The following is a 15,180-nucleotide window of genomic DNA, read 5'->3' as shown; positions in this document are numbered from 1 at the left end:
TTATAATAACAGTCTGTGGTAGAACGGTGATGCGCCAGTACACTTAGTTTGACCATGCTGAGGCTCTGCTACGTCGGGGGGAGCCATATGGGATTGGAATGCCATGGACGGGTATGACACTGCAGGTGGTGATACCTGCCAGGCACCGCCCCTCCTCTCTAACTGTTCCCTTATGAGTCCTGGGGGGCAGGATGGAGTTGTGGGGGTGAGTAGGTGCGCACCTTGGATGTTCCCCAAAGGGAGTTCCCCTAACTGTTTGTTGTTGTTTCCGAAAGTGGGATCTGAGGGCGGGGGGTGGGGTTGGAGTGCTGGCAAGTTGGGGTTGCTTCAGTGGGAGGTGGGAGGGCTGGGTATGTGGATGTTGGGCTGTTGTTAGTGGGGGGAGGCATGGGAGCTGTCTCTTTATGAGGCACTTTTGCTCCGGTTCTGTTTGCTCATGAGAGGTACAAATGGAAAGGCTGGGAGTGACGTTTTTCAGGGATCATGCTTGGGTACAGACAATAACTTGCGAGAGCTACATGTTACATGGCGGCTGGTGTGTGCTGTGAACGACTGGTGGGCTGGGTGCCTACAAGGGCTGCCTACTTTGATTCTCATCATGTGTAATGGGTGATAGTGCATTGGGCAGCATATCAGTGATATCTTGGAATGTGCGGGGCCTCAATGACGCAAGGAAGTGTAGGAATGTGCTTGCATATCTGGATCGACATCATGTGCAAATAGCCTTATTGCAAGAAACCCACCTCCGCCCGCGGAGTGAACCCCGGTTTGCCAGTAGGTGGGCCCTCATTAGGAAATTCTCATCGTACTCTACATATGCTAGAGGGACTGCAGTATTGGTTAAGAAATCGCTTGCATTTCAGGAACTAGGGGTGAAGTTGGATGTCGAGGGGAGATACGTGGTCTTGTGGGGGAGGCTGGGTACGGATGTTGTGATCATTGTGAACTGTTATGCACCCAACGTTGATACACCAGGGTTTTTCACGACACTTTGGTGGCACATACTCGAAATTGATGCCACACATATCATCTGGGGTGGAGATTTCAACCTTGCACTTAGGCCGGGCGCAGACAGATCAGACGGGAGCGGTCAGTATAATGTCCAAGCGCGAGATACGCTACAGGGTATACTCCTTGAAGCGGGACTGCTAGACAGCTGGAGATTTACACATCCTGAGAGCAGGGAGGGCACACACTTCACGGCGCATGCGCAAACTTGGGCGCGTCTTGATTACTGCTTTGTATCGCGGGGGCTTGGGAGTGGACTACACAAGGTGGAACATTTGCCCAGGACCTACTTGGATCACTGCCCGGTTCTGACTACACTAGCTATGCCAGGGTTGAACAGGGTTCGCCCACCTTGGCGTCTGTTCCCATCAGCTCTACTAGATCCTGTCTTTAAATCGGAGCTGGGCGAAGAAATAGAGGCCTTTTTTCCCAGAAACAAGGGATCGGTGGATAGTGTGGAGGTGATCTGGGAGGCATTTAAGGTCACTATAAGAGGGGTCACAATCGCTAAAAGCTGTGGGGTGCTGAGGGACATAGTACGCACACTGACCAGATTGGAGTCGGAACTTAAGGCACTCGAAGATGGCATGGTTGGGGGTGATGATCCAGCACTGAAGCAGGCGTTCAGGGAGAAGCTGTCGGAGTTTGAGGAGGAGGCAGCCAGGGAAGTGAAATTCAGGGGCAAATACTGGACAGCCAGGAGGTATTGTGAAGGTGAGCGTCTGGGTAAAGTTCTAGCTGCCATCACGAGACAGCAGCGATTTAGCACTCATATCCTAGAAATCACCACTAAGGAGGGTAAGAGATGTCAGGACACTGGGGGGATACAGGAGGCCTTCCTACAGCACTACCTGCAACTGTATTCCACGCAGCAAAAAGGGCGAAGTGGAATTTGGGGACTTCCTGAATGACATTGCACTCTGCTGGCTCACAGACGGCCATCGAGCCTTTCTTGGGGGTCCTCTAGAGGTGGAGGAAATACGGGATGCCATCCTGTCCTTGAGTAATGGCAAAGCGGCAGGGCTGGACGGCCTCCCGGCTGAATTTTATAAGTGTTACGTGGACACGATGGCGCCAGTACTCAAGGAAGTTTTTGAGGAATCGTTGGAGGCGGGGAGACTGCCGGGGTCGATGAGAGAGGTGGCGATTACTTCTCTTTTGAAACCGGGCAAGGACCCTTTAGACACTGATTCTTACAGACCCCTATTTCTCCTTAACTGTGACGCGAAGATACTGGCGAAAGTGTTGGCGGCTAGGTTGTCGCTACTTATGACCACACTAGTGCTCCCGGACCAGGCTGGCTTTGTGCCGGGACGGGCCACGTCGCACAATCTTCGCACACTGTTTTCACTCATCCCCACAATAGCCCCAGAGATACCGGTTGCTGCGATATTTCTTGATGCCACCAAGGCGTTTGATTCGGTGGAATGGAAGTACCTCATGGCCATACTGTGCAGGATGGGGATTCCCAAGATATTCATCGCATGGGTGGAGCTGTTGTACACCGCACCGGTGGCTAGAGTTGTCATTAATGGGGTGCTATCCTCCCAAATGCCGATCACGAGGGGGACCAGGCAGGGATGCCCTCTGTCCCCCCTCCTGTTTGCCATATCAATTGAGCCATTGGCGTGCCGGATTCGGCAGCTGCATAAACTTAGCGCGTTTAACTGCTTGCAAAGGCAGATAGGGATATCGCTTTATGCTGATGATGTAACGCTTTATGTGAAAGACCCACAACAGAATCTCAACCCGTTGCTGAGGGAATTCCTTGTCTTTGGCAGGCTGTCCGGAATACACATTAATTGGAAAAAATCACAATTTTTCCCCCTCACGGTGGCGGTACAACGCTTCCAATTAGACTTCCCCCTAGAGTGGTGCAGCACAGACTTACGCTATTTGGGCATTACGATCTCGCTCAATAGAGAGGAAACGATTAGACTTAACTATGGAGTGGCTATCTCTCAACTGGCCGATAATGTAACACGATGTATGTCCTTGCCGCTCTCAATGTCGGGCAGGGCCTCGTTGATAAAGATGGTGGTGCTCCCCCGTTTCTTATATATCTTTCAAAATGTCCCCTACTATCCGGGCTCCTATTTCTTCAAGAGATTACGGTCAGAACTACTGCGACTGTTCTGGGGGGGTAAACAGCCGCGGCTAACTTGGTCCACCCTGACGCAGCCTTATGACAGGGGCGGGTTTGACGTGCCGGATTTTGAGACTTATTACTTGAGCGCGCAGGCGCAACATGCATACCACTGGGTTCATCCTGAGCCCTTCATGCCACAGGTAGCGGCTGAGGAGTGGATTGTGCACCCCCTCCCGCTCAGTGGTATGCTACAGGGCAGAGCAGGAGACATTGAGACACCAGCCACCACAGTTACGTGTACTGTAGACGCCTGGTGGAGGGTGGTGAGGGCACTTGACGCTCCTTTGCTGTACTCACCGGCCATGCCACTCATGTACCACCCACGACTGTCCCTGTTACAGGAACCTGGCTTCCGTTCAATGTGTAAACGCATCAAATTGGACACGTGGGGTGATATGTTCCTCAATGGGAAGTTCCGCACTAAAGACCAGATATTTCAGAGTGGATTCCAGACGCCGCTGGAGATTTTCTATTTCATTAGACTTAGACAGGGGATGCGGGAGATCCTCCCACACTTTCCGGATGAGCCAGGTGTGGTCTTGCCCCTGCATGTGCTACTGATATCGGAAGGCCGACACTTGGTGTCGAAGCTGTACAATAACATCAGATCGCAAAGAGTGTCTGCCACACCCCGAGCGCGCGCCAGTTGGAGTTCGGAGCTGGGTACTGACATAACTGACGAACAGTGGCAATATTGCTGCTCCGTCACTGCGAACATCTCGTCTAGCTGCAGGCTCAAAATTATCCATTACAAATTTGTGCAGAGATTTTATTTTACACCGGTTAGGAAACTAAAGCTACGCTTAGCGGATAACGACAGGTGTGCTCGATGCCGTGCAAAAGGAGCGGGATTTCTCCACCTTGCTTGGGAATGTGGAGCGGTTCAGGAGTACTGGACTCAGGTACACGCGGCGCTTCAGGTCATGACTGACGAGGTGTTTCCACAGGACCCCATCACGATGATACTGGGTTATACTAAAGTTATTCCTAAAGCATCTCGTAGATTTGTGGATGTTGCGCTCTTATTGGCAAAAAGGAGAGTGGCTTGCAGATGGGGGAGGGGCAGGGCTCCGAAGTTTAAGGAGTGGATTGATGATATGACGTACTGTCAGGAACAATACAATGTCTATGCTGAGCTTATACCTGTGCGCTGTAGGCCGAGGATATCTGGGGTCCGCTACAGCTCTATTGGCTGTCTAAAGCGAACCAGAGTGGAAGCTCTGACGATGATAGTCTGAGAGGAGGGTCCTGATCGGGGAGCTATCTAGGAATTGGGTTGTAGGCAACTGGCGATGCGGGCGGGGCTCCGCCCGTACTGCTGACGAGCCTCGGGAGTAGTCCTATTACTGTTATACGGCTGCACTGCGATCGCTCGGGGTCATACTGGCAATACATTACACTGCGCGGCCGCAAAATGAAGGTTCCTGAGACGTTGTAGCTCAGGGCGCAGTTGGGCTATCCCCTGCCGGCGCTTTAAGATGGTAAAATGGTGTCATGCTCAAGCACATTGACTGATCCACATACCAAACATAGCTGGGTGTACTACACTGCAATCCATACACACCATTGGGATATGCGACTGGGCCCTTCACATAATGGAGATTAGGGGGCTTTGCCTGCCCTGCTGTGACATGGATCGCTTCCGATTTGAATGTGCAGGAGTGCCTGCTGAGGACTGTTTTGTGTTCCCTAACGACTTGATGATACCACGTGGACTAAGTGATCTGCTATGATACCTGTTGCACCAAGTATGACATCATTGTTATAATTGCTGGCCCCTACTTGTTTCTCAGGATGGATGTATTACTGCACGTTGCGCATTGGGAATATTGTTGTGCTAATGAGAACTGTCAGTCATGCCTAGCCCGCTCGAAACGTCACCCAGTATTGTCCGGCCATTGTAGATCTGTACCATGTATGTCTGTGTTTCAAATGTAAGAAATGTACTGTTCCTCATTGCTACATGAATAAAGGTTAAAAAAAAAAAAGAAAAATGTTTTCATTAGTCCTCGATATGGAAACTGTCAAGGGCTAAGCCTTTGGGGGACGAGGGCGGGTCAGGGGGGGGTACATTTCCTGTTAACAATAGGCTTTGCATAAAGGTTTGGCTGGGCCAAGCCAATGTCTGAGGTCTGACAGTGTGTCTATTTCATGAGAGAAGATTAGTGTACGAATAAATAGAATTAACCTAGTATTGGGAGTGAAATGTGTCTAAAACCTATATGCAATTTATAAAGTGAGACTGGGAACGTGTTTTGCATGGAAAACCAATAAAAAATGTGAGACTTTTTTTGATGTTTCGTGTTGTACTGACACTGATTTATAATGAATGCCACTAATGACTTCCACCCCTGAAGTACCCACACACTGGACTTTATACGGTATATGGTCCTAAATGTCTGTTTTGGTTCAGAACATTTTAATGTGATGATTGACACATTAAAAAGCTGAGCAAGCTATGCTTGTCGCTGTTTATGTACTTTTTTGTCTTGGGTCTATCACATAGTTTCATCAATTTTATTCAACGGAATACAAGTGAAAATAGTTTCTTCATTGTCCAAAGCCAAAAGTAAAGCCTTGTAAAGGCAACTAACAGTTCCCTCTTATGCACGTTTTAGTGATGATCCTATACCTCTTGAGGATACAATACAAATATATACATAGATTTCTCCAATTTGTATAGGTAAGATGAAGCTGAGGTCCCTTGACTTAAGCATGTTTATTGTCCGCTTTAATATGCTAATTTGATTTTCATACAGGTCTATTCCAAACTCCTGCATGGGGCCTGGCAGTGAAGCTGGCTACAGCGGAATCTGAGCCCAATTACTATTGTCAGGTTATTATGTGGCCACGCTAATTTTACAAACACAAGGCTAAGGAAGAATTGTTGCAATGGATATCTAGACATCCTTCCAGTATGCTCCATTGTGTTTCAAGTGTATGTTATTTGTTTGACATACCGACTAGGCAAAACAAACTTTACAATTATTACACCCAATTAAAATATTAAAAGAAGAAATTTGGAATGCTGTATGTCTTAAAAGAGAAACAAGTAATACCAAGTAAACATAGTGCTTCCTAAATATAATATAAAATTCACAATACCAAAATAGTTACTCTTCCGATAAATAATATGTGACATATCTGTCAGTTTTGAACAGGGAACAGCAATAACAGAATTCTGTAGTGATACCAAAATGACTTCTGAGTAGGTACATAATGCAGTTACATGTGACTATTCTTTAAACAAACGCCGTAATAATAATAATACAGAAAAAAGTTTCTAATGAGATGCACAATCCAATTTATATATGACTTGATATCACAGTAACTACTCTATACTGTCTTGGCGAATCTTATTATTCAGTAACAACAAAAAGGAATTTTTGTTTAAAGTGCAAAATTCTAAATCCTCATATCCAGTTTATGTGTCAATTTCCCAGACCTTACATGACTGGTTTGCTTTGTGATATAGAGAACCACACTTATTAACTCATAATATTCTGTAACCTCTGAAAAGAGTGAAGAGAATTCAGTACAAATGGAACAGTTTTTTCACCACAGTAACTAACAAGCCTTGGCAATGCAATAGGTCTCACATTTACGTGAGTTTAAGCTATTGGCATTGTAAATGACAATGCATTTTATTTATGTTTCAAAAACCAAAATATAAATAAAAGGCATTGTCATTTACAATGCCAATAGCTCAAACTCATGTAAAGGCAAGACTAGTTGCATTGCAAATTCTTGTTATGAGATGTGAAAACACAACAGAAGGTTGGGGAAGAAAGTAAGCTTGACGGTGCAAGTCTCCGGACTGCACCCATCGGAGGGAGAGCTTTCCAGAGAGAGCAGGGTGTGAAGGAAGTATCCTGGCACCAGCAGTCTCGTGACAAGAGGGTGGAGTTGAAAGGGACACAGAAGAGGGACACAGTTACATTGTGCATGGCCTCCATGCAAGGAGTTAAAACGAAGAAGAGCAAAGAATAAACAGAAGCATTTGTATTACAGTGCTTACTTACTACCCTTGACATGTCTAATAAAGTGACAGTGACAGGACTGACTGATACACCCTGAAGACCATGACTCCTTCCATGGGCCTCAATGTTCAATGTTCAATAACGTTTCATTCACAGTCTCCAAAAATTTCAGAATTGAAACATTTTCAATATTTGTTGATACTCATTAATGTTAAATATCTACCAACCAAAGAAAAAGATACTGGCCGGTTGTAGACTGTTAGACCTGGCATTTTCTGGTGTGATTACCCCTGACTTTTTGCTTCTACCTCCTCTATTTTTGATGCTGTGATGGATTTTGTTTTACTGGCTTAGATGCTTTGGGCACTTTAGCACTGCTGATCAGTGTCAAAGTGCAAGTGCTCCCTGTATAAAGTGTAATGGTAATTGGTTGTCCATGATTGGTATGTTTGCGCGCTAGCTCAGGCTTGACCTAAAAATTAACCTACTCGATAATAGTCTTATGTTATCACGTTTCCTGTATTTGGCAAATCTGCAGTTATCTGAAAACAGGGAGGAGTATTTATTTCCTGTGTTGTCCGCAGTGGCATGCGGCACAGGTAAGATCGGTGAAGCGGGAAACTCGGGGATGCGGCGAGCAGAAGGTAAGGGGATTTTTTTAAATTTAATTCTAACTATCCTGTCGTCTGTTGACTTCCCCCCACCATGCCCCCGTCCCACCCATCCGCCCTATTGCTCACCGCTCTTACCTGTGCCGGCCGTCACTGGCTGTCCGAAAGTTATGATAAATATGAGAAAGTGTCACTGTAGTAAGTTGGCAAAAGGAACACATAATTGGTATCCTGTTCTTTATTCCATGATTGTATACAGACACCTTACACTTTATGAAACCAGAACATGGCCCAGTCTCAACTTCAGCATCCACCTTCTTAAGCTACACCATTTTATATGTTTCAAATAAGGTTGAAAAGCAAATGTATAATCTGTATGTAGGAGGTGGGAAAGTTGAGGTCTTGCACTACAGTCCACTATATCTTTTATTATGGATTCTGTTTTAACCCATTTTTTATCCCATGTTTCTTTTTTTGTGCCAATCCAACACCTAACTTTGCTGCTGTATATATGTATAAATCCCCCATTATTCTTTGTATATTATCCATCCTTAGGCTTGGATTGTTAGATTCTAGGTGCTGTTTGATCAATTGTCGTAGCGCACCTTCCACTGTATTAAAAATATGAAACCAGTAGTTCAGTATTCTCTGCTGGTACCTAAATATCATTTTGGTTAGACCAAGCTCTAGCCTTAGGGCGCTACTCACAGAACCTTTCGGTAAGTCAAGTCATTTTTGCCAGTTATATTACTTTTATCCTTTAGAGGCATTTTATACTTTGTTCAGGGAAGATTTCACATTCATACTGCAATAGATAACTTATTTTTGCATTATCAGACACTCTGAGAATGTCAGTTGACCTGTGAACTGGTGCCTGAGTCCATCATCATAAATGTTCCTGCTACTAATTTCACTCTCTCTGCTTGCTGGTCGATATGTGATTTACAATTTAAATTATATTTTAAAAAACAGAACTAAATAGGTCTACTCAGACACAGTCTCTAGTTTTCACCTCTAAGTCACCAGTGTAGTTTAGTTTTTGAGATATGTATTATTTGAAAATATAATTGTTTTTGAAACATTATTAAATAGATGAATCTTTAGACAATATTCTGAAAATGCATTAAATTGTCTTTGTAGGCCAACTGAAGCAAGGTCCAATAGGATTGTGTTGTTGGCATAGAAAATTTAGGAGATGGGTTCACCCCCCAATTTTGGAGAGAATGAGTGGTGAGTGGACATGTGTTAGTGCCCCAGGGTCATCTGCAATATATATGGAAAGGAGAAGAGGTGCTAACATACACCCTTGCCATAGCCTGTTGAGAGAATAGATTTTACAATTCAAGGATCCGCTATTTCCAACAGCCACTCTTGTCCAGGCACCTTCATGTAATTGTATTATTAGTTTCAGTAAGGCTGGTTGGATTTTCTGGTTTAGCATTTCTCACCATAGACGATACTGCTTTATGGTGTGACTGCTCTGGATAAATCAATATACGCTAAATAAAGAGGTACCATCCACTCTTGAGTAGCCTTTCCTAAAATACAGTGGGGCCACAGGTAAATGTGCTTCTTTTCTAACTCATACGTCTAGGGATAGGGACCCTTATGCTGCCCTTCCAAAGACTCTGAAGTATCATGACCCTTAATGACAGATGCAAATAATGGGGTTAAGATTAGAGCTCATTCACTCTGGTGATGACTTTAATATATCCACACACAACCCATCTGGACCTTGGGAATATCATTTTTTGAAACTTTTGATAATTAACTCAATTTCATTAACAAATACTAATAACACATTCAGATCAGATTGATTGGTAGGACACTCTAAATTTTGTATATTCAGCCATGGGCTTTGGTTGCAAATGTTCTAGTTTTTTGAGACATAACATTTTCTTCCGAACCCCCAGTATTTTGCTCACAATGTCCTAGGAGGACTGGATTTTTCTGATTTGGGGAGAAATATTCACATTAGACCATGCTTTCTTTTTTTCTGTCCAAGCGATCGCTCTAAATTATTTCTTGTAGTCCTTTCTATGTTGTGGTATTAAATATGCTCCATTTAATTATCTCACATCTGAAAGCCTCTATTATATTCTTGTTCATCTTCACTTTTGCTTTCTCTTTTTGTGACAGCACTCTCTCCTTTGCACAGATTCCTTCATTTATCGGTGCAGAGGCCTTTTGTCTAATAGCGCAAATCAATTTTCCATATTCCTCCAAAAGAGTTTTTTTATTTATATCTGTATTAGGGGTGTGCAAACCCCCTAATACAGGGGGTTTGCACACCCCCTGTATTAGGGGGTGTGCACTGCCACCGGAGTTTTGCCTACTCCACGTTCTGCTTGGATTTTCAGCAAAACTTTGCCATCCACCACGAGGTGGAGTTTTTCCTTGCGCATGTCCTGTCAACGTTAAGTTGGGGAGCACGAGCGAAACTATACCTCCTCTAGCGCAGAATGCCTTCCGGTGAGATTTCTCAGCGCAGGCGTTTGCGACATGCCGCTACCGTTCGTGCTGAGAAAGCTGCTGCTCAAATAGAAAATCTACCTGAGCAGCAAAAAGAAGCAGCAGCCTCTTGCACGCAGCGTGGTACTGTTCGTGGTTATTTTATAGAGTGGAACAAGCTCCGGGCTCTAAAAATCAGCATGGGCAGCACAACCTGCCAAATTTTGCTCGCTCATGGAACTACGCTGAATCTCGCGGAGATTTTAGGTAGCTCAGTGGAATTCCACGGAGAGAAACTCCACAAGTTTTGCCCACCCCTACTCTGTATATGAAATCAAAAGGTCGTCTATAATTATAGCTCTTGCCCTTTTCACTACTGAAGACCATTTGATTCTTCAGTTGTTTTGTATTGTGTTTGTTAGACAATATTCTGCTTCCCCTCAATTGCAAAGTATTGAATAATGTTAGATACTTATGGTCACTCCCCCATAGGTCTCCGATCTTCACAAATATGCTCCATTTTAGATTGGTTGCTGGAGGAGGAAACAGAAATGTATATTTTGACAGTTTTGCTGAATTGAATAAAGTCCCTTTAGCACGTACAAAGTAGATTTTGCTAGGCAATGCATAGTGAGATCTAAACCCTTTGTGAATTCAGGTTGTATACATTTACCAGAATCCCATTAAAACATGATTTGTTAAGGCCTTGCAGGAAGCTTTGTCTTCTTAGATTATGAGATCAGTTGTCGCTTTTTGCAGTTCTAGCCTGAAATGTAGATATACCTCTGTTCAAAACTGAAGCTAGCTCAAATTCAAGGTGCCCAAAGAGGTGCACAGAATATCATTCTGAACATTATTTGTAATGAGTGTATCTACTTATGTGGTACTTGCATAGTGAGAAGGTAGCCGAAGTGCAGTGCGGCACTGTATAGTGTCAAAAGGAAAGAGAGACTCGACAAGTGATAAGAGAGGTAGCTGAGCTCTGGGAGCAGAGATATCCGACTATGTATCTATCTTTCTATCTATTGGTCTATCTATCGGTCTATCTATCTGTCTGTCATCTGTCTGTCTATTTCTTTCCCAATCTGTCTATCAGATCATTTATGAGGCACACCCTACCACTCAAATGGGGTCTGTAATCACCAATAATGAAATCCTTACAACAGAAACGATTGGACAGCATTTTGGAAAGTGTCAAGGTAGGAAGCCCGCCAAATATGGATGGGAAGGGTGAAGGACCCAAGACCAAGACCTTTAGATACCTTTTTGAATATAAGGACTGTTAATCACATGAACTCCTAAACTTAGATTCATTTCACTTAAATATAAGCTGAATTAAGTGAATTCATGTTTGCACATTTGAACATTGCTCTTTTTATTAGGAGAAAAGGTGGAGATGTGTTGTCCGTACTGGCTTACCAAAACAGAGAGAAGACTTTGGAAAGAGAACTTTAAAGACGTTTCTGTTTGAATAATTCACTGGTGCTCCTAAATTCATATAGTACCATGATGCTCGAGTTAGTGGCACTATATTAAGATCTGATTTGCTTTGACTTGAGAGTGTGGGAGGATTCAATTCTCCTTTAACTGAATTAAGCATCAAACTCAGAAACTTGCCTTTCCTGGAGTTTTGATATGATATAACAATTGTGCTGCGTGGGGAAACACAGAGTAACTCGGAAAGGAGAAACATCTGTTATTAAGGACTAGACAAAGTTAAGGTTCTCTATTGTATGGTTGTCCTAAAAGGTATTTCTAAGAAATTATGAAACAGGAGACATCATATAGTTTGATGTACATATGACCTTAATTTTTTATTTATTCAGTGTGGATATTAGTAATATGTAAAACCTTTCAAAGAGAAGGTCTGAAATCATGCTCCTACCTTCACTGGAGATAAGGACCAGTTGGCGTGTTTTTTAAAAACAGAGATAGAGTTGTCAAAAAGAGAACATGCATACACATACCTAAAAAACAAACAAACACATTTAATTTATGTATTTCGGACAAGCCAGAAATGTTGAAACACAATAGATGCACACATGTATAACGTCTAGGAGAATTAAATGTCTATGTTGGAAGATAAATGCCATAGCCCAGCCAAAGCACACAAAAGCATTTTAAAGCTGTCACAAATGATTTCCCTGTTGTGGTCCACCCCCAAGTTCCACAATGGACAACATGGAGCAGTAGGTTAGTTTGCCAGATGAAGTTTACACCCAAAGATAAGCACAAGCATGGAGCCTATTACCCAGCCTCCTGGCTGCATGAATCCAAATTTCCAACTGACATTAGTTGAAATCTAGAAACAGAACATAGAAACTGACCAGAAGAATGAATGCGGTAAGTCCATGAGGGAGTACATCCGAATATAGTGAATAAGTACAATAAATCAATACAAGTATTAATAGTACATTTAAGAATAAAACATTTCCTTTTTTCTATAGAAATAATTATAGGCATGGCATTGTTACGCACTTATAAAACAAAAAAAATAAAGGATAGAATAAGAGCTTAATCTTACTATTATACAATCAAGTTTCAAAATGTATATGTATGTGGGTTTCTTGTAAACACCGTCACATTTGGGGATACGATCACCGTTATAATTTTCACTAGCCTCACTTTCAACCCACAAGCTGATCTTCTCTGTACCTGCCATATCAACTGAGGCAATATGGAGTGTAATGGTCCTGGGGTCACTTGGGATGGTGAAAGATTAAATTCCGAGAAATTATGTTTATTACAGCAAACCAGATCAATAATCTGTGAAAAAGGTCACCAGTTGCATACAATTTGCTTTCAGTATCATTTTTTTAGAATTCATTAATTGGTCCAAAATTAGGTTTTGCCCCATCCACCATTTTCTAGTTTAACAGAGTTGTGGATGGCCTGAATGATTTTGTTTGGACTAAAAAAGCTAAAATCAGTTTTTAATTTAATTAAACTCATATTTTTAAAATTACCCAAGAACCCACCATAAGATTTGTTTTGAATAACTTATATACCTTGTCACGATGGTATTTAATTTTGTCTTGTGCATCCTTAAACTTAGACAAAATCGTATTGTGGTCCACGCACTCATGTGTGTAAAAATATCACTTTGAAATTTATTACGCAACCACTCAGGGACAACATTTGTCTAAGACTTATCCTGGGAAACACCAGTTGAGCTGTGCCGGGTGTCATGATATGCCCAAACCTTTCGCATTAGGCATTACATTACATTGAAACCACAAGTTAAAGCTGACTATGTACACTCCTTCAGTACTTTATTAACTCTCTCAATGACACATTTGGATTGAGAGCTATATAAGAAAACTGTGTAATGTTTGATATTTCTTTTCTTCAAAAATATTTCCATTCTATCAGATACAAATTGAACAACATTATCTGTCATAAGTTCCGCTGGTGAACCTTCTAAAACAGAGACCCCAGACAAAAACTCAATAACTGGTGGGTCCTTATTTTCTGAACAAAATCATAATATACTGTATGGTGTTAAGACTTTTATTGCTGAAGCGGCCTTGCTGCGATGTTGCTGATGTCATTTAGTATGATGCTTGCAATTCTGGTGATGATTCTCTGGGTCATTTGGAGATGTGATCTCCCCTGTTTGTTGGTTGATGAAATCTTGGACTCAAATAAAGAAACTGTTTTACTCCTTTAACATTCTTGCTCATTATTGGGTTAACTGTTTAAGGCCATTGAGGAGTTTTGTCAAGGAACTGACAATTCACTAACCAAATTAAAACCAAGAAAAAACCCACCATTACTTGGACCGGTGGTGTTTACTTGAACGCCAACCCTATTAGTATTGTTTTTTTCACTCTAATGGGTGAGGTTTTTTTTGCCCTCCAATGCCCAGATTTATATGTATTTCAGAACATTTTAAGTTAACATTGTGTGAGTTGTCAATGTTCTGTTATGTGAAAGGAGTGGTGAGACCTGGGAGTTTCCTTAAGCGTTTTGAGAGGAAATGCATCCAGTAGTGGAGCGGTGGGGTGGGAAGGGGTCAGGAGTCAGGGAAGACAAGATAAAAAAATAAATAATAAAAAAAAAACTGTAGTGAAGAAGGTCCACTCAGGAAGGTAGTATTTCAAGATGATTTATTTCATGAAGATAACATGTAGTAAGGTACAGGACATCATGTAGTTATGTGGTAGATCAGAGCCCCACCAGGAGCTGCCTGTCAGCTGCTCAGCCCATGATCAACTGTCACTCTGCCTCCCACAGTCCCAACATTCCGAGGCATCACCAGACTCCAACATTCCAATGGGTCAGAGCACAGACACTGGCTGAGCAGGGAAGGTATAACACCTTACAATAAATATGCAGGATATTACATGTATCCATCCCCTTTCCTTCTAACGGAAGAACAATATAAAATACGATGAAGAGATAAAGAAAGTGAACAGAGAACAGAAGGCAAGAAAGGAACAATGGAGTGACAGAGAGAACGACGAGGAAAAGAGTGAGAAAGGCAGAGCGAAAACTCAGGAAGGAGAATACGAAAAAGGAGCAAAGAGCAAGAATAAACAGGTGGGAAAGACCCAAACACTCTGACAAAGAAAAGAATACAGAAATGCAGGATTACCAAAAAGGAGAGAGGGCAGAGAAAGGTGAAAGAAGAAGAGAGTGAATAAAAACGAAAAGGAAAGACGCATACTCACCAACAAAAGGTAGGAAGGAGAATGAAACAGAGGAGAAAGAGAAGTAAACACCCAAAGAACAGAGAGGCATGGACGCACCATGGACTAACCCCCAAACTCACCAACTGGCCAGGCAGGCAGAAAGGGAAGAAAGAGTAAGGCACCACCACATAAACCGGACACAAGCCTATACACAGACGCAAAGAAGAGGGATGAATGATCTCCTCCGGAAGAAGGAAGAGAAAGAGAGAAAATACAAACAAGGAAAGAAGAAGAAGAAACAACAACAGGAGGAAAGGCTGGAGACAAAGCAAGACGAACGGCAATAT

At 42.8% G+C, this 15,180-nt stretch overlaps 1 protein-coding gene across 1 annotated transcript in view; it reads right to left on the bottom strand.

The window, feature by feature from the left end:
* The window catches only part of LOC144784743 (serum paraoxonase/arylesterase 2-like), a 448,276-nt gene that overhangs the window by 41,285 nt on the left and 391,811 nt on the right, over positions 1-15,180 (bottom strand). Inside the window, exon 7 of the mRNA XM_078663731.1 lies at positions 12,085-12,166. Coding sequence (XP_078519857.1) covers positions 12,085-12,166 — 82 coding nt within the window. The remainder of the gene's footprint in view (positions 1-12,084; positions 12,167-15,180) is intronic.

Source organism: Lissotriton helveticus, chromosome 10 (assembly GCF_964261635.1).
Source record: "Lissotriton helveticus chromosome 10, aLisHel1.1, whole genome shotgun sequence".
NCBI classification, from domain to species: Eukaryota; Metazoa; Chordata; class Amphibia; order Caudata; family Salamandridae; genus Lissotriton; species Lissotriton helveticus.
The sequence above is the reverse complement of the archived record's forward strand: the minus strand, read 5'-3'. Positions and strand labels throughout refer to the sequence as shown.